At 41.1% G+C, this 26,279-nt stretch overlaps 1 protein-coding gene across 8 annotated transcripts in view; it reads right to left on the bottom strand.

The window, feature by feature from the left end:
* BECN2 (beclin 2) overlaps nt 1–26,279 on the bottom strand; it is a 157,593-nt gene that overhangs the window by 111,558 nt on the left and 19,756 nt on the right. For 2 of the 8 annotated variants that reach the window (XR_004817654.2, XR_003129251.2), the window contains 2 exons: nt 11,489–11,654; nt 7,220–7,433 (listed from right to left, as the gene is read on the bottom strand). The exons of 3 other annotated variants lie outside the window; for them this stretch is intronic. Coding sequence is in view for 1 of the 5 variants with exons in the window: in XM_025430530.3 (XP_025286315.1) it covers nt 14,380–14,417 (38 nt within the window). In the remaining 4 variants the exon portion in view is untranslated. Of the gene's footprint in view, nt 1–7,219; nt 7,434–11,488; nt 11,655–13,961; nt 14,418–26,279 lie in introns of those variants that run through there. 3 more of the 8 variants (XR_007411952.1, XM_025430530.3, XR_003129252.3) reach the window with 3 other exon arrangements.

Genomic DNA, 26,279 nt, shown 5'->3' with positions numbered 1-26,279 from the left:
CGGGACTTCAGGATTGCATTACAATTGTTTTTTAAATTAAATTTTAAAAAAATAAATAATTAATTAATTAAATTTGGAAACTCCAAACCCCTTCTATAAGAGAAGTTGAATCTTAGGGTGCAGTATTTTTGCACAATTGTGAAGACATTTTCTGAGTGGCCTTTTAGTGACTATTCTCCTATCCTAGGGGAGACTGACTTCAGAGTATAGCATAGATATTTACCTTTGGCTACAGAGTCACTTAGACGAACTAAAGTTCTCTTCCTCCAGCTATAGGTCTCAGGGGCTGGTTTGAGGTAGGCTGACCATTCCTTAAATGACCTTGATGTTAAATCTATGGCTTGCCCTTATTCTCTGGAAAACTACTGCTGCCTCCAAACCAGCTGTGGACATCCCTCAGTCTGGGTGGTCCCAGCCATTCTACTGAGACACTGAGATCCCAGGACCAGCCCAGCATTCAGAGCCACAGAGAAACCCTAACTGGACTGGGCTGGGCTCCCACATCCAGTGGGTCATTTTTTTCTACTAGAAGGCATGCTAACTAGAAGGACCGAATGATTTCGAATATAATTTGAGAGCAGTGCTTCTGCCTCAGGACCAATTTAAATATTTTTTATCGTCTTACTTGACTCCTAGACAAACTGATTTGGTTTAACTTAGTTTCAGCAAATTGGCCTCCTTTGTTTTCTGGTAACTAGTAGGTATTTGATGCAGAGCTAAAAATTGCTTGGGTAACGGTGAGTCAAGCCATCCTTACACCTGTTAGAATAAATAAAAGTCAACTGAAAAAAAATTGAAGATCTAACTGACATCATTAAATTATTCATGACTCAGGCAGCACCTCCTCTAGCAAGTAGAGGGGAGCTATGCTGAGCCGCAGAAAGGGAAAGATTTTTAAAGGCAGAGAGAGGGCATAAAAAGAAACGGATTTATTAGTATGGAACGCATTGTTTAAGTGAGGCCTAACAGGGTCTTGGGGAAGGGATCCTTCAGGCAATGGCCTCCTAGTGTTGACCAAGGAACTCCAGTTTGGCTGGTTAATGGTTCCATTTGTGGGGAAGTTGAAACTACAGTTAGGTGAGGTATTAAATCTTGGTTTACTGATATGCGGCCTTATGGTCTTGTGGTTTTCCTTCTAATGGACCATATCAAGTGACTTGAATGTAAGAAGTGGGGGAGCCTTGCACCTGACATCCAGCCACTCAGAGTGCTGTGAGCCAGCCTGGACTGGAACTCTACTGGGACCAATGGACTGAGTGGCAGAAAGCAGGCCAAGGAAGTGGGACTCTGCTCAGCTACCAATCTCTATAAGTAACAGGAAGCCAGTTCCATGAAAATCAGGATTTCTGTGAAACCTCCAGGATTCAGCCAGAAGCTGACCTGGAGCTGGGGTAGGAGGTGCCTTCCTTCAACCTGCCCTATTATTCCTCAGGGGTCCAGTGTGCAATGATATTATGGGAGCAGAGGAAGAATGTGTATAGACTCCACAAGAATGATCCTGAGCAGTACCTTACTCCACTCTATAGAGCATAGTTTTTTCTAGTTTGAAGACAATCCCCTTTTTGTATTATTTTATCTTGTTTTCATTTTCTATCTTTCTAAATGGAAGTTGTAGGGCAGCCTGGGTAGCTCTGCAGTTTAGCATGAGCCTTCAGCCCGGGGCATGATCCCAGAGACCCGGGATCTAGTCCCACATCGCGCTCCTAGCATGGAGCCTGCTTTTTCCTGCCTGTGTCTCTGCCCCCTCCCCCCGCAAAAAAATAAATAAATAAAATCTTTTAAATAAATAAATGGGAGTTGTGGTCCTCAGAAGTAAATGATTAAGGGATACAGAGTTTTAGCCCTTACCATGTGATCCTTTGCATGGTTAATAAAGCAGATGAAATAAAAGTGGAACCAGAGAGGTACCTGGGTGGCACTGTTGGGTAAGCATCTCTTGGTTTTGGCTCAGGTCATAGTCTCAGGGTCATGAGATTCAGCTCTGTGTCAGGCTCTGTGCTCAGTGCTGAATCTGCTTGAGATTCTCTTCCTCCTCTTGTTCTGCCCCTCCCCTGCTCTTACATTCTCTCTCAGTTTCTCTCTCTCAAATAAAATATATAAATGAAAAAAAAAAAAAGTGGAACCAGAATCATGGCTCCTTCAAGAAAATGTTCTCATTCACCCCTGATCAGATTAGCTTACCTGTAGTCTTCCTAAAAAGTAGGATACCTAAGAAATACTTGAAACAAAGCAAAATGAAACGAAATTTGAAACCAGTTTTTAATGTGAAACAGTGCAAACTCTCCTTGTAGTTGACTACTTCCCACCCCACATCTCCCACGCTGGCCTCTGCAAAGCCACTGTTAAAGTCTTGGGAACGTCTTTATTAGACAGCAAGCCTTGGCTTCCATACTGCCCATGTCACAGTGAATGTGCCAAGTAATGCAGATGACCTAAGTAAAAAAAAGTGTATATATATATATATATATATATATATATATATATATATATAGTAATAATGGTATGTACCAGGTACACACTCAAAAATCAATAAGTGAAGCTATCCCTGACCAGGTGGAGGTAAATGTCCTGTTGTTTTTTTTTTTCTTTCCAGTTTTATTGAGATATAATTGATGTATAACCTTGTATTAGTTTATTAGTTTAAGGTGTGCATGATAATAATCTGACATATGTATGATCACAATGATCACCATAAATTTAGTTACCACCCACCACGTCATATAGTCTCAACTTTTTTTCTTGTGATAAGAACTTCTAAGATCTACTCTCTTAGCAACTTTCATACATGCAGTTCAGTACTGTTAATTACAGTTGCCATGTGTACAGGGTACCCCCAGGACTTACTTATCTGGTAACTGGAAGTTTGTACATTTTGACCCCTTTCACCCATTTTCCCCCACCCCTCAATGTCCTGCCTCTGTCAATCAAGAGGGTTGATGTAGTTGATTATGTTAAAGCTTAATTTGCTTCTGGCTTAATTGTTTGGAACTCAGATATAATAATAATGTAAAATCTTAAAGGGGAACAGGTCCCAAATACAGTCACTTTTGCTAAGATCCAGCAAGACCTCATACCTAACCTAACTGCAGTGTCAGCTTCCCCAGAAGGGGAATTTTAAACCAATCAGTCCGGAATTTCTTGGTCAGCAATGGTGAAGTCATCTACAGAAGATCTCCTGTTCTTCCCCTTCAGGGAAAGTAACCTTTCCTTGAATAATCCTTTCTGTTGCTGGTACCTTTTTTTGCCCCACCTTCCTTTCTAGAAAAACCTTTCATTTTGTACAATTCCTCAGAACTCCCACCTACTTGCTAGATGAGTTGTTGCCCAATTCCCAAATTACTTAATAAAGCCAATTAGATCTTCAAATTTACTCAGTGAAATTTTTGTTCTTTAGCACAAATACGGAACATTTACTGACAGCAGTATTAGCAGGTATTATGCTAAACTATTTAGGTTTTGCGTAAGATTCACAATATTTTTACAAAGTAAGCACAACTATGACCCTCATTTTAGTGATGAGGAAATTGAGATTAAGAAAAGCCCCAGACAAGTAAGAGAAAAACTGGGAATTGACACAGTTTAAACAGACCCAGAACACAGTCTTCATCACAAACAGCCTCCTACCCCTCACCTGCACACCAAACACCTTGACCTTCCAAAAACAAACACAACCCCTGCTGCCCACTGCCTTGTTACCAGCTGAGCCTCTGTCTGAGGTGCTCTCATGGTGGCCCAGACTCCCTGCTTCATGTGGAGGCTGCATTTAGGTAACAGGCTTGAGCCATGGAAACTTGAGCAAAGCACAAGGTCCCACAATGATCACTGAACTGTCACAAAATGACCAATTACAACCAGGCACATTTCCTAAGATTACCAAAAAAGGGAAAATTTGGAATATTCCCATACGTTTTCACTCTGCCCTATAACTATAGCACCTCACCTCCACCTCCTTGCAGATGCTCTCTCCTTTGCTGTCCTGCCTCCACCCCTTGTGGTACATTCAATAAGCTTCTATCTCTTCTGTTCTGTCTTGGGTGAATTCCTTCACTGCCCACACCTCTCTGGTCCTCACCTGATTAGAATACCCCTACCTCTCCCATATGGCATACCCACTCAGTCCTCGTGAGTCCACACCTCTGTGAGAAGTTGGGGGCGGGGGGTGCTTGGGAACCTGCATATCCAAATTTAAGGTGCCTTGAATTCACAAACTTCCAAAATCCTAAAAGTAATCTAAGATGTAAAGTGTTAAAAAGTTTGCCTACATATGTTTCTCCCACTAGACCATGATTTCTTTATGGGTAAGAGCATTATTTTGTATCTCTAGAGCCTAGTACAATGTGGCATTAAGGAGGTGTAACTCCCTCATTTTTAAAACACTGCCATGACTTTTAGTTACATGAATATATGAAACTCCAACTTCCATGTTGTGTTATATAAGGTCCTCAAAGATCTAACCACTTGCCTAGCTTCATTTCTTGGGACTCTACTTCTTATGCCAGAAGCTAAGACAGATTTGATTTACATTTTGTAGCCTTTCCCCACATGTGGCTGGCACCCTGGTTATGCAGTGTGTTTCGGTGAATGTGGCTTGTGCATGTGGTTTTCACTGTGAACTGAATGTAACTGAGTCCTAGGTCAAGCTAAGCTCAACATTCCTCAGCCCTCAGAATTCCTACCCTCATTAGTCTTCTTTCACGGACACTCTGAATTAGCCAAGACAATCAAGCTCCTTGCCCTATATTTGCCCTACGGAGGCATAGAGAAACACTAGCTGGGCCTATCTGGCAAAATTTCCAACAGGGGAAGAAATTTGGGGCTGTGAAAACTAGATATATTTATTTGTATATGGGATTGGTTGGGCCTTTGGGAACTTTTCAAAATCCCAGTGCCATTTTTATCATCTTTTAGAGACATAAACTAATTTAACTGCATGGCACAGAAATGGATTCTACACAGCAAAGTCTGGGATGACTGCTTTCCCTCCGTGTAACTAGTCTGTTTGGGGTGCAGCTGACAGCTGCCACACTTCACCAAAAATTGCTGATTTCAAAACAGTTTTGCCTTGACCAGGGGTCAACAAACTTTTCTCCAAAGGATCAGATCGTAAATGTTTTAGGCTTTATGGTCTCTGCCATAGTTCTACCATTATAGCTCAAAAGCAGCCAGAGGCAATATGAAAATGAGTGGGCATGGCTGTGTTCCAGTAAAACTTCATTTAAGGACACCAAAATTTGATTTTAAAATAATTTTTCACATATCTTTAAATGTCATTCTTCCTTAGATTTTGTCCCCTAATTGTTTGAAAATTTAAATCCATTTTTAGCCTGCAAGTTGTACAAAAACAGGTAGCAGGCTAGATTTGACCGATGGACTAGTTTGCTAAATCTGAACTGGATTAGGGGCTCTGCTGCAACAATAATCTACCTCCTTGGAGGGCTTATTAAACAAGCCTTTAATGTTTATGATTCAGAAAACCTAGGGAGGAGCCTGAGTATTCCTAACAGGTTCCCAGGTGATCAATTACTGCAGGTCTAGCAACAACACACTTTGAAACTTCTGGCCTAGAACTCTAGAATGGCTGCTGTCTCATTTTTTTCAAGAGCTCGAAGGCTTCAGCCTTGCTAAGAGTCACTGTTGTGTAGTGACTTATAGGTATTATGTACATCCTGAATCAGCAGTGCCTGTGGTCCAGAACATCAGAGCAGGCATCCATCAAAGGTGACTTGTAGCAAGAGGGAGGCAAGACCAAAAGAATTCACACCCAGGCTGGCCAGCAGGCAGAGAACATGGGAAGATGCCAACTCTAGAAGAGCCTGAGCCTCCTAGGAGTGCCAGAGAAGGGGCCACCTAAACTTTGCATGGAGGCACCTGGGTGGCTCAGTTGGTTATGTATTTGACTCTTCATTTTAGCTCAGGTCGTGATCTCAGGATCAAGAGATGCAGCCCCGTGTCAGGTTCTGTGCTGTGTGGAGTCTGCTTAAGATTCTCTCTCTCTCTCCCTCTGCCTGTCCCTCCCCCAACTCACACACACTTTCTCTCTTAGTCTATCTATTAAAAAGCAAAACAAAACTGGTGTGGTCTTGTGTCTTGGATGCTGGGTTCCAGGAGCCCCAGCCCCAATAGGGAGGAAGGGATTCTAGAGAGTGTAGGGCTCAGGCTGAAGTCCCTCTGATCTCTGCAGGAACTCTCTCCATCAGTGACAAGAGAAACTAGAGCTGTGAAATAGGATCCAAGAGGCTTTGGGGGGTTATTTTTATTTATTTATTTTTTAAAAAAATATTTTATTTATTTATTCATGAGAAACACAGAGAGAGAGGCAGAGACATAGGCAGAGGGAGATGCAGGCTCCTTGCAGGGAGCCTGATGCAGGACTCAATCCCAGAACTCTGTGATAACGCCCTGAGCTAAAGGCAGATGCTCAATTGGTGAGCCACCCAGGAATCTATGGGGGTTATTTTTAAATTGTGTTGATGTAGGTTTTACTTTGTGGTTGTCTTCTGTGACTACAGTGCTTTCACAGTGATTTGGGATCCAGGTATCAGGGTGTCTGAATCTTAGGGCAGCCACATGGATGTGTGGCCTGCCCAATTCCCTGTGATCTAGACTCCCATTACTACTATAAGGGAGATAAAAAATTTTTCCTCTCCTCTTTTTAGTTCAGTCCCTAAGGGCATGCAAATTAAGCTAGAAAAAGATGTATTAATGAGAAAAGATACACATTTTTTTTTAAAAAAAAGGTTAATTATTTTAGAGAGAGAGAACGTTGGGAGCAGGGCAGACACAGAAAATCTCAAGCAGACTCCCAACTGAGCATGGAGCCCAATTCAGGGCTTGATCTCACAACCCTGAGATCATGACCTGAGCTGAAACCAAGAGTTGGATGCTTAACAGACAGAGCCACCCAGGCACCCCAAGACACACAATTTTTATTCATATTTATATACAGGGGAGTTCACATAAAAGAAGATGTGGTTAGATTCAGGGTTTTTACCAAAGGAAAGGAATGATAAATTACTCAAGGAATGATAAATCGACAAAGTGACTAGGAGATATACAGGGAGACTAATGGAAGATAGAGTTACTTTAATAAGGTTTGTCCATGAAACTCTTTCATCTGGTGGCAAGAGTTGCTGTTCTCTTACTGGTACAGAGGACAATTTTACAAAGGGAAATATGTTCTACTTTCAGACAGAGAAGGAGGACAAAGAATTGTTCTTGCATCTCTCTTTATTTTCCTTAGAAATTAAGAGGGAGGCAGCCCGGGTGGCTCAGCGGTTTAGCACTGCCTTCAGCCCAAGGTGTGATCCTGGAGTCCCGGAATCGAGTCCCACATTGGTCTCCCTGCATGGAGCCTGCTTCTCCCTCTGCCTGTGTCTCTACCTCTCTCTCTCTCTCTCTGTGTCTCTGTCTCTCATGAATAAATACATAAAATCCTAAAAGAAAAAAAAAAGAAAAGAAATTAAGAGGGGATAGGGGTCAGAGGGAAATGGAGAGAAAGAATCTTAATCTTAATCGTCCAGTGCAGTCTATCCCACAGCCTTGATATCATGACCTGAGCTGAAATCAAGAGTCAGACGCTTAAACCAACTCAGGCATTCCTCCTGCGTCTCTTGATTCTAAGCTGCCTCCAGCTCGAGGTAATCCTTATGCCAAAGTGCCATGCTTGGGTTGGCACATCGGGATCTCCTTCTCTACTACCATTGCCATTTAGGAGCCCACCTGCTGGAATGTGACTAGTGTTTCCCCTACTTGCTCTGTGACTTTAGTAAAATTACTTAAAATTCTCCAAGTCTCAGAAATCTCCTCTGTAAAAATGCAGAAGAAAATAGCAGCTGCCTCACAGACTTAAAGATTTAATTTAATAATGAGTTCATTATTTTAATGAAATTAAAATAATGCCTGACAAAGATTAAGCACTAACTAAGCATTAGCTACTATATTTAGGCAGTTGGCTTGATGGGCTTCCATGCCCTTGGCTGCCTCACACTGCTGTTACCAATGGAGGCTTTATTTTCTCTTAGTTTTTAGAAATTCCACCTTGACCCCCTAAAGAGTCTGGCAGTTAGATTCAGTGGAAAGGATTTTGGACTCTGACAATAGTTTAAAGGATGTTTAAAACTTGCATGTCCAAATAAATAAATAAATAAATAAATAAATAAATAAATAAATAAAAACTTGCATGTCCAGTGACACCATTCCCCCAGCTGATATCCTTCAGGGTTCTCACTGCTCTGACTAAAAGCTCAGCCCATGACTTCATCTACAAGGCCTGACGTGGCCTGTGGAAGGTGGCAGGATGTGCCACCACAAAATATGCCATGTAGGCATATTGATGGCTTTGAATTGTGGGCACTTGGAAAACAGCAAATGCATGGAGAGGCTTTTCTCTGAACTGCCCAAAAGTCACCAATTGTCATAAGTTCAGTTTGGAGGTCAGAACCTCCAAAAGTCACCAATTGTCATAAGTTCCCTCCCCAGGAGTTTCATCAGCCTAGGTGGATTGACTCTTATCACAGCAGAGGAGACTACAAATCCTTATCACACTCAAATATGCTAAGTGACAGACCATCACACCTCCCATCTGTTCTTCTGAGGGACCAGGTACCTGCCCTAAAACTCATTCACTTTCCCCTAAGAGGCCTACATTCCTCTCCCCTTTCCCTATTAAGATGGCTTTGAAGCCTGAATTCTAAGCTACCTCGGGGAATTTGCTTATTTTTCCCTAGGTATCTCCCATATGTATAAGAGGTACAAATGTGGTAGGGGAAAGAGTTTTTCTTCTTCCCTTCTAGGATCTTTGACTGGTCTAGTAATTAAATTGACATAAGACAGATTAACAGGAGAAAAAAAAATTATTTTAGTAAGTATGTACAGGAGCCCCATAAACATGAGAGATTCAAAGAAGTGACCAGAGCAGAAAGCTTTCTAAACGTTTGTATTTTAGAAAAAGAAAATGAATTTACAAAGAATTGACAAGGCAGAGGGGTTTGGGCTTGGAGTAGAAAATTGGTAAAGAATTAACAGGTTTTTTTTAATACTGCCTTTTCAGCCCCAAATTCCCATTTCTGGTGATAAAGATGCCTTTCACCCTCCTGATGCAGGGAGGCTAAGTTTCCCATGGAAGATTTGTTTCCTGCTGTCAGGGGGACAAGGAAAGATCAGTGTCATTTTTGTACCGGCTGATTCTCAAGTACCTTTAAATCCAAATAATCAATATGTCAGTGTGGCATATTTGGGATGACATATTCAGAGCCCCTACAATATTACTAAACTTCTTGTTCTTCTCTTGTTAACTCTCTTTTGTTACAGGGTTCTCAGTCAAGAACTCAGAAAAGTGGAGGGAAATTCATTTCCCCCACACCTGTCTTCATCCACTTTTCTAGGCTGGTGTTATACTGTCCTCTTCTTTGCCCATTGCATGTAGTTCATTCTTCCTATTCTCTCCTCTTCCCCTGCCCCAGCCTCTCTGGGCATCCTGTGCCCTCTGTTTGCCACCACTGGGGGTCAATTCCCCATTTGTGAGTTGTATGTTTCATACCTGTCTAAATATAACCAGTCACGTGCTAGATACTCATCAACTCTGAATACTCAACATCTGGCACGGTTCCTAGCATCCTACAGACACTGGGAAATATGTGTGGAATAAATAGAATATCAGTGGCCAAGGATGTCGTCAGAGAATGCCCCATAATACAGAACTTGTTGGAGCTGCTTAGTTGTGAGAAGGCATTGGCAGGCTACATTTACTAACAGTTGCTACAGTTCATTGAATGCCTATTGTCCACTCAACAAACATTGATTGATCACCAACTGGGCAAAGCTCTGGACTTGGCACTGGGCCATAGCAATGGACACAACAGCCAGGCACCTGGGTGGTTCAGTCAGTTGCATCTGACTCTTGATTTGGGTTCAGGTCATGATTTCAGGGTTGTGAGATTGAGCCCAGGGTAGGGCTCTGTACTCAGTGGGGACCCTGCTTAAGATTTTCTCTCTCCCTGTCCCTCTGTCCCTCCCTTCACACGCACTCTCTCTCAAAAACAAGCAAAAGAGCCAAAAAGCCCTGCCCTCATAAAGCAGCAGGCATAGATGCTCTAATTATTTTGTCATAACTTTGTATTTTGATAGAGTTCAAATATACAGCTAAATTGGAAAAATAATACAATACTCTTTACCAAGATTAGCCAATAGATTTCATTTTACCCATTTGGAGAGAAGTTTTTTTTATTGTTAAACTTTATAAAATAAAGTTAAAATTTTTTGATAAGAAAGAATTAGGGAGTTCAAATAAGCTTGCAATACTTAGGACCATGGACATTTGCTATGGAATGTTTTATTCCTTTTTGTCCTAATCATGAGTCACTGAGCTGACCGTATTGCCCATAAATGGTGATTGCCCACTCAGCATGGTGCTCAAGTAATGACTTAATAATAGTGAAGTGTGTTTTAATAACCTCTGATGAAAGACATCGTGCGAAAGTAAAATACACTTATTCCCTTTTTCCTCTTATAGCTAACAGCTGTGACTGATTTTATTTTTTGTGACAAGAATTAGCTTACATTTTCCTTTGCCTGGTTTCCATTTCCCTCACGGTGGGATCTTGCCCTCATCTCCTGTGTCCCCCAGCTGCTCGTACAATTGCATCATTTGTGAGCTACTGTTGTCATGGCAGCGTGAGGGATTTGGAGGTTGTGTTTTCCTTTATGAGAACTTTTTCTGCATTTCTCATCTCACCAGTGAGACCTTCTTAGCTGATTGACAATTCAGATGCCCTTTGGTTAATATTCAAGTCAAATGAAACTCTTTTAATGTCCCTAGCTACTTTTCACCTAATGCCGTTACCTAACCCAGTACCGGCATGCCACACAATGCCGGTATTTCTGTTCTCACTGTAGTCAGTGGAAATGGACATCCCTAGAGCTGTGTGGCCCACTTTCCTGCAGGCTGTATGCTGCTGCCCTATCAAACCCTACACCCACTCACCTCCAAATGATTGACGTGCTTTCAGACAATTCACATTGAGCTATTTAGGGTTTTTTTTTTTTAAGATTTTGTTTATTTATTCATGAGAGACAGAGAGAGAGAGAGCAGCAGCAGCAGAGACACAGGCAGAGGGAGAAGCAGACTCCTCACAAGGAGCCCAGTGCGGAACTCAATCTGGGACCCTGGGATCACACCCCCAGCAGAAGGCAGATGCTCAACCACTGAGCCATCCAGGCATCCCTCACCTATTTAGGTTTTTAAAGTCTTTTAAGACTTTTGATGTGTATGGACAACTACTTCTCTGGCATTTCTAAACCATAAGAAGCTGAGTAAAAATGCTCTACAGTTGCAGAAGTATCAACTATACCCCACTTTGAGAAGATTCCGGGTTTCTTGGTGAGAGACAACAAACATTTACAACTGGTCATTTTGGCTCATGTTCCCGGGAATAGTTTAGCTTGGAATGTGTTAATACTCTCTAGCCAAAACCATTAGAAACACACCTACCATTGAACAAGTTGGGTTTATCCTCCATTATAGTGGTGGAGAATGTACACCATGGGCATTCACAGGGTGTCTCTCTAAGAGGTGACAGAAAGGTGTTGATGGCTTTGGTTTGTGTTAGCTGATTTGAGGCAGGTTTAGGGAAGAAGGTATTGCTTGGGATTGGATCCTGTCAGGAAGCAGAGGAAAGTCATAATTAGGTAAGTTAATCAGCCTACTCTATACAGGAAGAAGAATGACATAAAGCTAAAATCATAATTGCTAAAGAAGCAGCACTCTATTCATATTCATAATAATTCGTATTACCCAGGAGAGAGTTTGGTTATTTTCGCAGTTTGGACCATACTGATGTTTTCATCTATGTTCAGAAGTAAAAGTGGAGAGGTCTTTTTTCTCTTGATCAGTCATGAACAAGGTCACAGAATGGCCTTGTCTGAGGTCAATGCTCTATGAAATTGACTATGTTTATCAGGAGAACACTGTGTGTGACTGAGCACCAGGCCAGCTCCCCAATATGAGAGGATGGGCTTTTCCTTTTCTTATACAGGAATTCCAGAACTTAAAAAATAGAAATGGGGACGTAAAAGATAGTAATCTCATGTGTTACTTTTTATTTATATTCTGGTTTAATTCAGAAATAATTTGCGGGATGCCTGGGTGGCTCAGTGGTTGAGCATCTGCCTTCAGCTCAAGGCATGATCCCGGGTCCAGGGATCAAGTCTCGCATCGGGCTCCCCGCAGGAAGCCTGCTTCTCCCTCTGCCTGTGTCTGTCATGAATAAATAAATAAAATCTTAAAAAAAAAAAGAAAGAAATAACTTGCTGTGATTCTGAAAGATATCGAGTATCTTCCAGTTTTCCACACAGACGCTTTAAAACCACAGATTGCAGTTGGAAGAAGGTTTAAAATGGCCTAGTCTAGAGGTCTTGCAAACTTTTCCTTCATCAAGATACTTATGATGTTAGCCATGTAGAATCCACTCTTAGTGTAATTCCAGCCTGTTCTTCTCCCACTGAAGAATAAACTCAATTCATTTCAATACATAGCAGAAATTATTTGCATCATTTAGTACTTCATAATATTAGGAAATATTGAGACAAGGCCCATAATAGATCCCACCACAACAGTTTCCCTACCATCTGTTCAGTCTAAAGCCTTGCACTGATGAGAAGAGACTCAGGCCAGAGAGGAAGATTGACATGTGTGGAATTACAGGGTTCATCCATTCGAGGACTGTGTTCGGGCCACCCTTCCATCACCAGCCTCCCTAGTCATTACCCCCTCCCATGTCTGGTCCCCTTACCTCATTCATATTCCTTGGATTCCATCCACTGACATTGAGCCAACCTCCCCTCATATCCTCCACTTTTCCCCACACACACCCCTCCACCTTCTAACACAAGTTCCCACCCTCTCAGCTTGCAGTTTCCATGTAAGTGTGATGGAGTCAGCAGAGTTGCAAAGCTCAGAGTAAAACCGTACGTGATTAAAAATCTATAATTTTCACCTCAGGGAAGCCTGGGTGGCTCAGCAGTTTAGCACCTGCCTTCAGCCCAGGGTGTGATCCTGGAGACCCAGGATCGAGTTCCCGTTGGGCTCCCTGCATGGAGCCTGCTTCTCCCTCTGCCTGTGTCTCTGCCCCTCTCTCTCTCTCTCTCTCCGTGTGTGTGTGTGTGTGTGTGTCTCATGGATAAATAAATAAAATTTTTTTTTAAAAAAACTATAATTTTCGCCTCAGACTGTGATCTTTATAAGGGTAGGGATTTTTACAACTTTTATGCTTCATCAGAGACTGCCTCATAGAAAGAGCGTCCTCAGTTAATGTTTCCTGCACTTGCTGCAGTGGATGTTGGGGGGTGAGGATGGGATAGTGTGGAGCAGGGGCTGGTGATCTTTAGAAGGGACTGGGCTGACTTTTCTAAGACTGCAGGAGAGGAATGCCTGCTTGCCAACCTTCACACTCTTGCCGACTGCCACCTGCAGTTTCATTTCTGAGTTTCACAGACTGTTCACGCAGTCCGAGATGGTGCTCTGGGAGTTCTTCCTGAACACTATCTCCTTGCCTCCCCCTTCTGTTTGTCCTCCATTGTCATAAATGGCCACACCGTCCAGCTGGTGGATCCAGTCAGAAACCTGGATGTCATCTTCTACCACCTTTGATTTTTCTCTTTTCCCAATCCCACCTCAAATCCCTCAGTAAGTATTACTGATTTTTCCTACAAAATACGTCTCACATTCCCCATTTCCTCTGCCAATCTTTAGTCCAGTCTGCCAACTCTCCCCTGGCTTCAGCCATAGCTTCCCAGCCATTCTCCTGTCAGTCTGCTATCAACATAACTGAAGATTGACCTTAAGTGACCTTAATATCCAAATTTGCTCCTTGACTTGGAACTCTTCATATCTAATGTCTTTTCTAGCACTTGTCAGTCCTGAGAGGTCTGATCCCCAACTGCCTTTCCAAACTGTTCCTGCCCACTTTCCCCTTGTTCACTTTGCCCCAGACCCCTGACCTGTGTCACCTTGTAAAACAGGGGTCAAAGACTGGTTTGTCTGCAGTGCACTCACACATCCCTTTCCTGCAGAAAGATGCTTCTTTGCCCCAGGTTACTAAATATCCTATATGGGTCCATGATGCCATATTTTCAGATTGCCTCAAAAGAACTCAAATCCAAGTTTTAAAAGAAATAAGTCCATGCAAAAACACTGGCACAGAATTCTAATTTGTTTTAAAAGCCCGTGTAGGCCAAAAGATACCCATGTATGGGAACGCTGCCTACGGCCATCAACTCATCAGCCTAGGCCATGCCAAGCTCCTTCCTATAACTGGTTTTGTACTTGTCATGCTCCTCCTGTAGCTCATTGCAACTCTCCTTCCTCTGTCTTCTATCTCAGAACTACTCAGGGTGTGGTCCATGAATTTTGTGCAGCTCAGCTATAAAGGTGGGAGAAACAAACACATAGTTTGCAAACTGTTCATTATAGGTTTCCAGCAAGAAAAGCACAAAAATTGAGATTAACATTTGTAATGATTGATAGAATAATTTTATGTCTCTTGAACATAATAATTGCGGCTTAAATTTAGTGTCAGAGTTGGAAAACATTTTCTGTGAAAGACCAGATAGCAAATACTTTAGAGCTATGGGTCACACAAGTCTCTGTCATAACTACTGAACTTTTCCATTGCAGCATGAAGACATATGAAAGCATACCCAAGAGGTGCCTGGGTGGCTCAATCATTTAAGTGCTGGACTACTCTTGATTTCAGCTCAAGTCAGTATCTCAGGGTTGTGAGATTAAGCCCTGAATTGGGCTCTGTGGTTGGTGTGCAGTCTGCTTAAGATTCTTTCTCCCTGGGACACCTGGGTCACTCAGTGGCTGAGCATCTGCTTTCTGCTCAAGGCATGATCCCGGAGTCCCATATCTGGCTCCTTGCATGGAGCGTGCTTCAAGCGTGCTGTCTCTGCCTCTCTCTCTCTGTGTCTCTCATGAAGAAACAAATAAAATCTTTAAGAAAAAAAATAAAGATTCTCTCTCCCTCTGCCATTCATTGCTCCCTCTCTGAAAAAAAAAAGAAAAAGGGAAGGAAAGGAATGAAGGTAGAAAGCATATCCAAAAGCGAGTGTGAAAGTGTACATCAACAACTGAAAGCTCCATAGAACTTTTATTGGGCACTGAAATGTGAACTTCACATACTTTTTACATATCACGAAATCTTTTTACTTTTCCCAACTATTTAAAAATGTAAAAAGAAAATCTTAGCTTATGACCCATAGACAAACATAGTCTTCAAGCACCTGTTCTATAGAATCTTCTAAAATTTTGCTTATGGGGCAATTTATTTTCATTGTATTTCACAAAAGTGTTCATCCACATCATTGGAAATGAAAACAAACAAACAAACAAACAAAAACAGAAAAACCGGTTCTTGACCATAGATAATTTAAGAAATATTGCTCTGGGGGCAGCCCGGGTGGCTCAGCGATTTGGCACCGCCTTCGGACCCGGGCCTGATCCTGGAGACCCGGGATCGAGTCCCATGCCGGGCTCCCTGCATGGAGCCCACTTCTCCCTCTGCCTGTGTCTCTGCTTCTCTCTCTCTGTGTCTCTCATGAATAAATAAAATCTTATAAAAAAAAAAAAGAAATATTGCTCTGGGTCTCAGATCTAATCTTAATGAGACCTTCTTAGACCAATTTATAAAAGTAGGTTCCATCACTGATCAGATAGAAAAAGAAGACTTCATTTTTCTTAAGATGTGGTAGTGGTTTCCTAGCTATGTTTTGTAATATACATACAAAAATATTTATAAGTGAAATGATATAATGTCTCAGATTTGCTTCCAAGTAATTAGGAGAAGTAAATGAGTAGAGCACAAAGAAAACAAGTATGTGTAGACTACTGAAGCTGTATGATGGATATTCATTAGACATCCATCATCCTTGTGTGTGTTGGAAATATCCACACACATACAAAGTTACAAAACACATTCTATTCTCAAAATTCTGCCCTGGCCTGCATTTGTTATATGTGTTTTTTTTTTTAAGATTATTTATTTATTTATTCATGAGATACACAGAGAGAGGGAGAGAGAGGCAGAAACACAGGCAGAGGGAGAAGCAGGCTCCACGCAGGAAGCCCAATGTGGGACTCGATCCCGGATCTCCAGGATTGCATCATGGGCCAAAGGTAGGCGCTAAATCACTGAGCCATCCAGGGATACCCTACTATATGTGTTTTGTTTATCCACCTCATCACAGTCTTAGATTGTCTTGGTCTTCATGTATCTTCTCAATGGAGTGGAAGGTCCGTGAAAGCATGCACCACTTCTGGGTGGTTCACCTTTGATTTCTCATATCTTTTGAATGAATGGATGAATAAAAGAGAAAGTGAGGTGGCTGTGAGAAAAGTTGATCTTGGCAAACTGAAAAATAGGCTGCAAAGGCATCTACCAAGGAGAAAAGATTTGGTGTAGTTAGTGTTGAAAACGCAAGCCAGAAATAATGGGCTGTGACCAGAACTTCATTACATTTTATAGGACAGAGCCAGATACCATTTGGCTGCTTGTCTGTATATTTTTAATTCAATGCTAAACTGTTAATATGACCTTGGAAATAATTCTATAATATATTTATTTCAACCATATTATTTTCCTCTTAATTTTCTGTAATGTATTTTAAATCTTTATGATTATCACATCTTTTGCCTTTCTGGTTACAAATGTTATGATCTTAAAGTAACTTTTTCCTTGACCTTTTAAAGATTTTATTTATTCATTTTAGAGAGAGAGGGAGAGTGCACATGGACACAAGTGTTGAGAGAAAGAGAAGGAAAAGGGAGAGAGAGAATCTCAAGAAGATTCTCCACTAAGCAAAGAGTCCAATGTGGGGCTCGATCTCATGACCCTGAGATCATGACTTGAACCAAAATCAAGAGTCAGACACTTAACCAACTGAGCCACCCAGGCACCCCTTTCCTTGACCTCTTAAAGGAATTGGTTGTGGTTTTGTATAAGAAATTTCTGGGAGAGGGAAAGCCAACAGAGTTATCAGAATGCAGGAGAGCATATGGTAGAAAGGTACAGGACAGAGTTAATGCATGACACCAAGTTCTCAGCACGTAAAGAGACTATCCTATGCACTTCTTAAGTGTCTCCTGAAGACTACCTACAGCAAGATCACCTGGTTAAAACAGCAGATTCCAGACCCCAACTCAGACCTACAAATCTAATGGGGCAGGGGATGGTAGCAACAACAGGTGCCTAAGTCTGTTCAGGCTGCCTTGACAAACTACCATAGATTAGGTAGCTTAAATAACAAACATATTCTCGCAATCCCAGAGCCTGGGAAATCCCATTATATGGGTACCAGCCAACATGGTTTCTAGTGAGACTTTGTTATTGTTGTTTTTTTCAATAAACCCCCCCCTTTTTTTTTAAGATTTTACTTATTTGTCAGAGAGAGAGAAAGGAAGGAAGACTGGCAGGCAGAGGAAGAAGCAGACTCCACACCGAGCAGGGAGCCCAACATGGGACTCAATCCCAGGACCCCAGAATCATGACTTGAGCAGAAGGCATATGCTTAACCAACTGAACCACCCAGGCATCCCTGGTGAGAGGTTTTTGGTTTTTATTATTGAAGTTCAATTTGCCAACATATACTACCCAGTGCTCATCCCATCAAGGGCCCTCCTCAGTGCCCGTCACCCAGTGAGAGTTTTCTTCTTGGCTTGTAAACATCCATGTTCTTGCTCTGTCCTCACATGCAGAGTTGGAAGCAGACAGAGCAAGCCTGGTGTCTTGTAAGAGCACTAATCCCATCGTGGGGAGCACTATCCTCATGACCTCAACTAAATCTAATCATCCCATAGGCCTGATGGGGTCCAGGAAATGCTACCCCAAAATATGGTAACTTGACTTGTTAAATATTTTAAGCTCAAAGAGTCTGGGAAAACTACAGAAATAGGAAGGTCATTCTGACCCCAACAATCTGTCTGTCATAATCTGCAATGCTAATATGTATTCCAAATGATTCTAAAGTTTGAGAACTCTTGAGTTAGACATCTTAGGTATCGCTAAGCCTCTCTGCCTCTCTCTTTTTCTCTCACTCTGTCAGTATATCCTGGGGATTTATAGTAGACCCTGTCATTCCCTAAGACCTTCTACATGCTTTTAAGTTCCCACAGCTACAGTATGAAGTTCTATTATCATCCCCATTTTATCAATGAAAAGAAATGGAAGCAAAGAGGTTTAAATACTTTGTCCAAGGTCACACAGGGAATTGTGTGAGTGGAGATACAGAACCAGGCCACCTGGTAGCCAGGACCAAATTCTCACTGCCTCTTGTCTGTGAACTATATTCTTTGTTTGGAAGACTAAACAAGTTTCTTTTTCAGAACCATTAGGGAGTCTCCAGATCAAAGTGTCAATATCGTGGTAAATGATCCAGAGACAGAAGACTCCCAGCCTTCTTGTCCTGGAGGGCATTGCCCAGAACAATCACATTGCTATAAATCTCTGAAAGACAGGAAAGTGACCCCATTTTATTAGGCCAGGCCTTCCTGTAATAAGCAAAAGAAAATAAATCCACACAGTTTGTAAGATTTTTAACCAAGGAAATGCAGTCAAATTCAGGGAAAGTCCAGTTTAGAATGCAATCTATCCAGATAATCCCATCAGCCTTTTGTAACTTCCTTAACTATTTACAAATTCCGTCAGTTTTTACATTCTTTTCTAACCTTGTACTGTAGTATATTTTTTTTCTGGTTTCCATTAAATAATCCATTCTCTCAGAAAATATTATAAATTCTTTGAGATCAGGGATCTTTGATGTACAAACAAGGAGGGGTAGACAAAATTAACACCATTGGGCACCCTGTCTGTACAGGTGGGTGCTGTTGGAGCAATACATGGGTATTCCAGGGGCCTGGAAACATCAGGTCTCCCTGTCTCTGAGCTGGTCCTCAGCTTCATGACCCTGGCCTCTACTGTGCATCAGTGAACAGCTACTTCTCATTGACATTTTCATGTCACTAGACTCATACAAGACCAACGAGAATCCCCAGTAATAATGAACATCTTTAAAAGAAGCACCATCAAGTGACCAATGTGATCAACATATTCCCTCCCTGGAAACTAATTTATGTGGGAAGCCAAGTCATAATTAGATGGTTGTTGATGAATGTAGAGACAAAACAAGACAGATTACCTATTTATTAAGCTACAGAGCTAATGGCCTCAAGAATTCTTCCCAATAGTTTTATCTTTCAAGCATATAGTGTGATTTACCCTCTAAAGAGCTCAGAAACAAAGCTGACGTCACAAGACTTGTCTCATTTTTTTTTTCTCCTTTTTGTAAACTCTGTATCAGGAATTCTTAAATCTGATACTGGAGCTTCCAAAAACGACATACAAAATTTGTTCATATTTCATATGTCCTTGGGAAAGAGTCCATAAAATTTACTGAATTTTAATTATATATACACACATAATTTAAAAATTAGTGATATAGTCTAAATTCATTGTAACAGATTCTAATTTTTCTTTTTTTAAAGACTTTTTATTTATTTACTCATTAATGAGAGACACAGAGAGAGAGAAAGAGGGAGGCAGAGACACAGGCAGAGGGAGAAGCAGGCTCAAATGCAGGGAGCCCAACATGGGACTTGATCCCGGGTCTTCAGGATCAGGCCCCGGGCTGAAGGCAGTGCTAAACTGCTAAGCCACCGGGGCTGCCCAGATTCTAATTTTTCAAAAAATATTCATACCAATGAAAAATATTCATTCATACGTATAGTTCTATTTTTCAAAGTAATTATACTACATACAGTATATTGTTCAGTAATGTCTTTTCTCCAACATGTTTCTAAATTCTTCCTAGCAACTGCACGATATACCATAAAATTGGTTTATCTTTACTTATTTTCATTTACCATGCCTCTATTTATGGTTATTATGCTGTTATTGTCCTTCATGCTATTTCTCCAAAGATCCAAATATTCTTGCCCCACATCTTCTCCTGGGTGATGCCTTCCCTGACCTTGCTTGCCTCAGTACCTCATCCTGCCTTCAGTACCCTCCTCCTCCCCCTTCTCCCTGATTAGCTAGCTTTCTCTTTATAGCATCATCTTCTTCATCACTCCTTCAAGCAATCTGAAATTATGGTAGTTATCTCTGCCTCTTCTCTGTCTTGGTTCTGGGTCCTTGAGAAAAATTTCCCCTCCCATTGTGCCTGGACATGAGTCTAGTCCAGAGCTGATGCTCACAAGTATGCTTTTGTTATTTTCACATTCTCATACAAATATTCCGGGGTTCCTAAATATAGGATAATTTGTGTATAAGAAAGTTCATTCAAAATTTGGACAGACATTGCCAAATTATCCAACCTCCTAAAGTGTTTTGCAAATTTATATTGCTTTAAAATGTACAAAAGGATCTTTCCTCACATATCCATCCTTATAGTAAACATCTCCACCTTTTCCCCACAATATCACATTTATTTGACATCATCTTATATTTCCCTTATAAAGTGGAAAATTATTATTTTACTTTTTTGAAATTGCATATCTTCAGGCTTGAGTAAGGTGAATAACTTTTCTAAAGTTTTTTTTTTAAGTTTTTTAAAAGAGTTTTATTTATTGTTGTGAGAGAGAGTGAGCAAGAGAGACAGCATGAATTGGGAGAGGGAGAAGCAGACTCGCTGAGCAAGAAGCCCAATGCAGGGCTCCATTCCAGGACTGCAAGACGACAACCTGAGCCGATGGCAGACATTTAACTGACTGAGCTGTCAGGCACCTTTTTTTTAAAGTTTTTATTTAAATTTTAGTTCATTAACATACAATGTAGTATCAGTTTCAGGTGTACAATATAGTGATTCAACACTTCCATACATCACCCGGGGCTCAGCACGACAGGTGCACGCCTTCATCCCCATCACCTGTTTCCTCCATCCTCTTGCCCACCTCCCCTCTGGTGACCATCAATTTGTTCTCTTTAGTTAAGAGTAAGGTAAACAACTTTATTTTTTTAAATAGATATATGAAGGATACATGGGAATAGCTGGGGTTTTTAAACAATATTTTATGTATTTATTCATGAGAGACACAGAAAGGGAGGCAGAGACACAGGCAGAGGGAGAAGCAGGCTCCCTGTCAGGAGCCGATGTGGGACTCAACCCCAGGACCCCAGGATCACACCCTGAGCCAAAAGCAGACTCTCAACCACTGAGCCACCCAGGCATCCCAGGTAAACTTTAAAATAAGTGATTATTCATTTTTTTAAGTTTTTGTTTTAATTCCAGTTAGTTAACATACAGTATTATATTAGTTTCCCATGCACAATATGGTGATAATTATTGATCTTTTGTGACTTATGAGTTGCCTGTTCCACACTATTGCATTCTTAAAGGAGTCTCTGAACCAAATGGTTAATTAATGACTATTTCTCCTTCGACATTTTTAGATATGTTAATTCCATTATCTAAGATGTAAAAATAGAAATAAAATACAGGAGAAATGGTGTTGGTACAACTAGTTTCTCACTACGCACCAGGCTGATTCTAAGTGTTTTCTGTGCATTACTTCATTGAATTCTTTCAGTAACCTGAAAATGCAGTGTACTGTTGCCCCCATGTCACAGGTGAACAAAGAAGTACAGAGTTCAAAAAAGTACACTGTGAACACTGTAGAGGGGTAGTCTTACCAGCGACATTGTTATGAGGTCCTGGGGGCTCTATCTGGACCTTCTCATTTCTGGACTACTGTGCTACAGATCACTGGTCTTGCCCATCTGCATGTGGATCTTTCCAAATTACATGAACAGGTTTCATAGATGAGGAGATATGCACAGAGATTCAGTGACTGTCCCAGGTCCTCAGTGTCAGGGCCATCTTTTGAAACCAGATCTGTCTGATTTCAAAGCCCAGACTCTGTCCAGGACCACGGCTGGCCAAGGTATTTGCTCAAATCATGCTGAATTGGTTTTACCAGAGGTGAAACAGAATGAACACAGATCCACCATAATAAGGGCACTTCTCCAATGGGTAGAAGGGAAACAGAGTGCTCAGAGTGACAGAACTGTCCAGGCACTAGACTTTGGCTCATGTGACTCTATCCATCTGCCTTGAGAAGCTCTGGAGTTGGGGAAGTTTGGTACAAAACAGACAGGAAGCAGTCTCCTAGGGAAGTGACAATACCTGCTCAGAATCTCACTGTAGGCCTTAGGACCCGCACACTGGGACAGAGCAGGGGACAGCCCTGGGGGGATTGACACAGCTGAGTTCACATGTTTGTAAGTCTGAAATCAACATAGATTTTGAAAAAGCCTTTTTCTTCATTATTATAGTTATAACAAAAGCAAAACAAACAAGCAAAACCCCTTTACTATTGTGTCTACTCCCCTTTTCCCCATAATATCTCAATCTTGATGGTAAGCCATGTGAATTAAAAAAAAAAAAAAAAAAAAATCTGGGCAGCCTGGTGGCTCAGTGGTTTAGTGCCGCCTTCAGCCCAGGGCCTGATCCTGGAGACCCGGGATCAAGTCCCACGTTGGGCTCCCTGCATGGAGCCTGTTTCTCCCTCTGCCTGTGTCTCTGCCTCTCTCTCTCTCTGTGTCTGTCATGAATGAATAAATAAAATCTTAAAAAAAAAAATCTGAGGTCAACTGGGAATAGGTATACAGCTATTTGACTTATTAACCACTGTGTGATTCGGGGAGGATGGAGGCTAGAGATGGAAGGGGTGACTTATGTATTAAAGCCAACAAGGGATAAAAGTTTTGACCCAAAAGGCAACAATCATTCTTCTTTTTAATATATTGTCAATACCATTGTCTAAATGTAACATGAGATAAATTTTTTTAATCTAAACAAAAGAATAGTAGTAGTATCTTAATATGTAGCAGTGATGTCCTAAGAACTTTTTAAGTATTGTTTCATTTCCTCTTTGCAATAGCCACTTCCTTTCTAGATGCCAGCAAATTCTCCCATTTTCCAAAGTCTTTTTTGAGCACCTGGGAGCTGACATGAGGACCCAAGAGAAGACAGTTTTTGTCCTTGAGAACCCTAGTGTGTTATGGAGTTAAGATGGAATTACACCACGTGCAAGTCAGACCATCTGTGCCAAAGGATGGATTATTTAATAAATGCAGTTGAGACAAAGAGTTTGCCATTTGGAATGAAAAGGAAGCATGAGCCCTAAATCAAATCTTACATTAAAATAAATTCCAGATGGATCAAGTATTTTAATGTAAAAACAACGAAACTGTTAGATATTAGAGGAAAACAAAGTTTGGGTGTATAATTTGATAATGTTGGCATGGAGACCATCTTTTTCACCATGACACTAACACCAGAAGTCATAAAGGAAAAGACTACCAGTCTTGACCACATAAAAAATGAAAATAAAAATTTCTAGATAACCAACCCTATAATTACAATTAGAGGGAAAACTGAGAAGAAAAATAACTTACATGGCAAATTGCTGATTTCGCTAATATACAAAAAGATCTTGCAACTTAATAGAAAAAAATTAAAAGTTAAGATTGTCTTACTTCACAAAAGAGGAAATCCAAAAGACCTGTAAACACCAAAATGTTTAACAATGATTATAGAAATTTGAGATGCCTGGGTGGCTCAGTGATTGAGCATCTGCCTTTGGCTTAGGTCATGATCCCAGGGTCCTGGGATCAAGTCCTGCATCAGGCTCCCCGTGGGATGCTCCCTCTGCCTGTGTCTCTGCCTCTCTCTGTGTCTCTCATGAATAAATAAAATCCCACAACAATGATTAAAGAAATTCCAGTTAAAACAACACTGAGTTTTTTTTTTCATGTAATAGATCAGTGTATTTTTAAAGCTTGATATTATCCTGTGTTAATTATGCTGTGATGGAATTGGTACTGTCAGTGGGAATTTAAACTGGTAATATCAGCACCCCGTTAAACAGAAACAAGAAAGGGCTCTTTGTAATTTAGAGGACTCATTCAGGCCCTGATCTGCTTCCCCATTGTGGGGCATACTCTATAGCATTAAGACAGCAATCTCATCTGGAGCCTGTGTCCCATTCCTAGATCTTTCTGCAGACATCTAGGGCCCTGCACTACTCTGCAAAAATGGCCCAGTGCCCATGTCAGGAACTACATAGGACTCTTCTTTCCTAGATCATTTTTACAAAGGCAGACTGTGCTGCTGGTATGTGCCTCTCTGACCTGGAGGGGCAGCCAACAGGGGGCTGATTGCAAAGCTATGGATGAAGCCTGGATATGAAGTTTTAAGCTGATGTGTTCACATGGAGGCACAAGACACTCTGCCTTGACTCTGTGGAGTCAAGCAAGGGGTGGGAGGAAATGGAAGATGGCCCATGCTAGTTTCCAAGATCTATAAAGAACTTATTAAACTCAACTTCAGGGATCCCTGGGTGGCGCAGCGGTTTGGCGCCTGCCTTTGGCCCAGGGCGCGATCCTGGAGACCCGGGATCGGATCCCACGTCGGGCTCCCGGTGCATGGAGCCTGCTTCTCCCTCTGCCTGTGTCTCTGCCTCTCTCTCTCTCACTGTGTGCCTATCATGAATAAATAAAAAAAAAAAAATAAATAAATAAATAAATAAACTCAACTTCAAAGAAACAAACAATCCAATCATGAAATGGGCAAAAGACATGAACAGAAATCTCACAGAGGAAGACATAGACATGGCCAACACGCACATGAGAAAATGCTCCACAACACTTGCCATCAGGGAAATACAAATCAAAACCACAATGAGATACCACCTCACACCAGTGAGAATGGGGAAAATTAACAAGGCAGGAAACCACAAATGTTGGAGAGGATGCGGAGAAAAGGGAACCCTCTTACACTGTTGGTGGGAATGTGAACTGGTGCAGCCACTCTGGAAAACTGTGTGGAGGTTCCTCAAAGAGTTAAAAATAGACCTGCCCTATGACCCAGCAATTGCACTGTTGGGGATTTACCCCAAAGATTCAGATGCAGTGAAACGCTTTATAAATAAATAAAATAAAATATTAAAAAAAAAGATGCAGTGAAATGCCAGGACACCTGCACCCCGATGTTTCTAGCAGCAATGTCCACAATAGCCAAACTGTGGAAGGAGCCTCGGTGTCCATCAAAAGATGAATGGATAAAGAAGATGTGGTCTATGTATACAATGGAGTATTACTCAGCCATTAGAAATGACAAATACCCACCATTTGCTTCAACGTGGATGGAACTGGAGGGTATTATGCTGAGAGAAGTCAATTGGAGAAGGACAAACATTATATGGTCTCATTCATTTAGGGAATATAAAAAATAGTGAAAGGGCATAAGGGGGAAAGGAGAGAAAATGAGTGGGAAATATCAGAAAGGGAGACAGAACATGAAAGGCTCCTAACTCTGGGAAATGAACTAGGGGTGGTGGAAGGGGAGGTGGGCAGGGGGTGGGGGTGACTGGGTGATGGGCACTGAGGTGGGCATTTGACGGGATGAGCACTGGGTGTTATTCTATATGTTGGCAAGTTGAACACCAATATAAAATAAATTTATTTAAAAAAAAGGAAGATGGCCCATGGGCCGTGGACCCACTCAGAACATCCCGGCCTAGAACTTCAAGGTGTCCAAGAATTCTAAATTTGAAACTGGACTTCTAGGTAATAACAAAGGTATATTTGTCAAGGTAGGAGGATAGAATATATTTTATTGAAAGTCTGTACCTTGATTTAAGCATTTGTACATATGATATGCACATCTTCACTTGTACTTCTCTTCTGGATTCCACAAGCATTAGTGTGGGTCTGGGTATTATCATGTGGAACAATATTTGGTAAAAAATTTATAAATACAAAAAATATTCATATTTGTTCACCCAGAAATTCCCTGTCCAGAAACTTATGATGTAGAAATAGTATATAAATCATATAAATAATCAAATTTCAGTAAAAATGTTTACACCTTCAGAATTATGATAATAATTGTAATAAAATGCCAAGCACTTTATTGAGCACTTTAAATATTACCACTGAATCCTCACAATTAGATGAGATGCATACTATTATCTCTATTTTATAGAAAAGAAAATTAATCTTTAAAGAGAGTACCCAGTTTCCATTCATTTAGCTTATAAGTGGCAGAGCCGAGAACTTGGGGGGTTTTTTTCAACTTCTAAATCTGACATTTTCAAGATAAAAAAATTATAAAAATGTGTCTTTTGTAAATTTGCTTTAAAAAGTTAAAAAATAAGAAAGACAGAGAAAGATGAATACTATATAATATCACTTATATGTGCAATCTAAAATAAACCCCAGGATGCC

The sequence above is a fragment of the Canis lupus genome, chromosome 7, assembly GCF_003254725.2.
Source record: "Canis lupus dingo isolate Sandy chromosome 7, ASM325472v2, whole genome shotgun sequence".
Taxonomy (NCBI): Eukaryota; Metazoa; Chordata; class Mammalia; order Carnivora; family Canidae; genus Canis; species Canis lupus.
The sequence above is the reverse complement of the archived record's forward strand: the minus strand, read 5'-3'. Positions and strand labels throughout refer to the sequence as shown.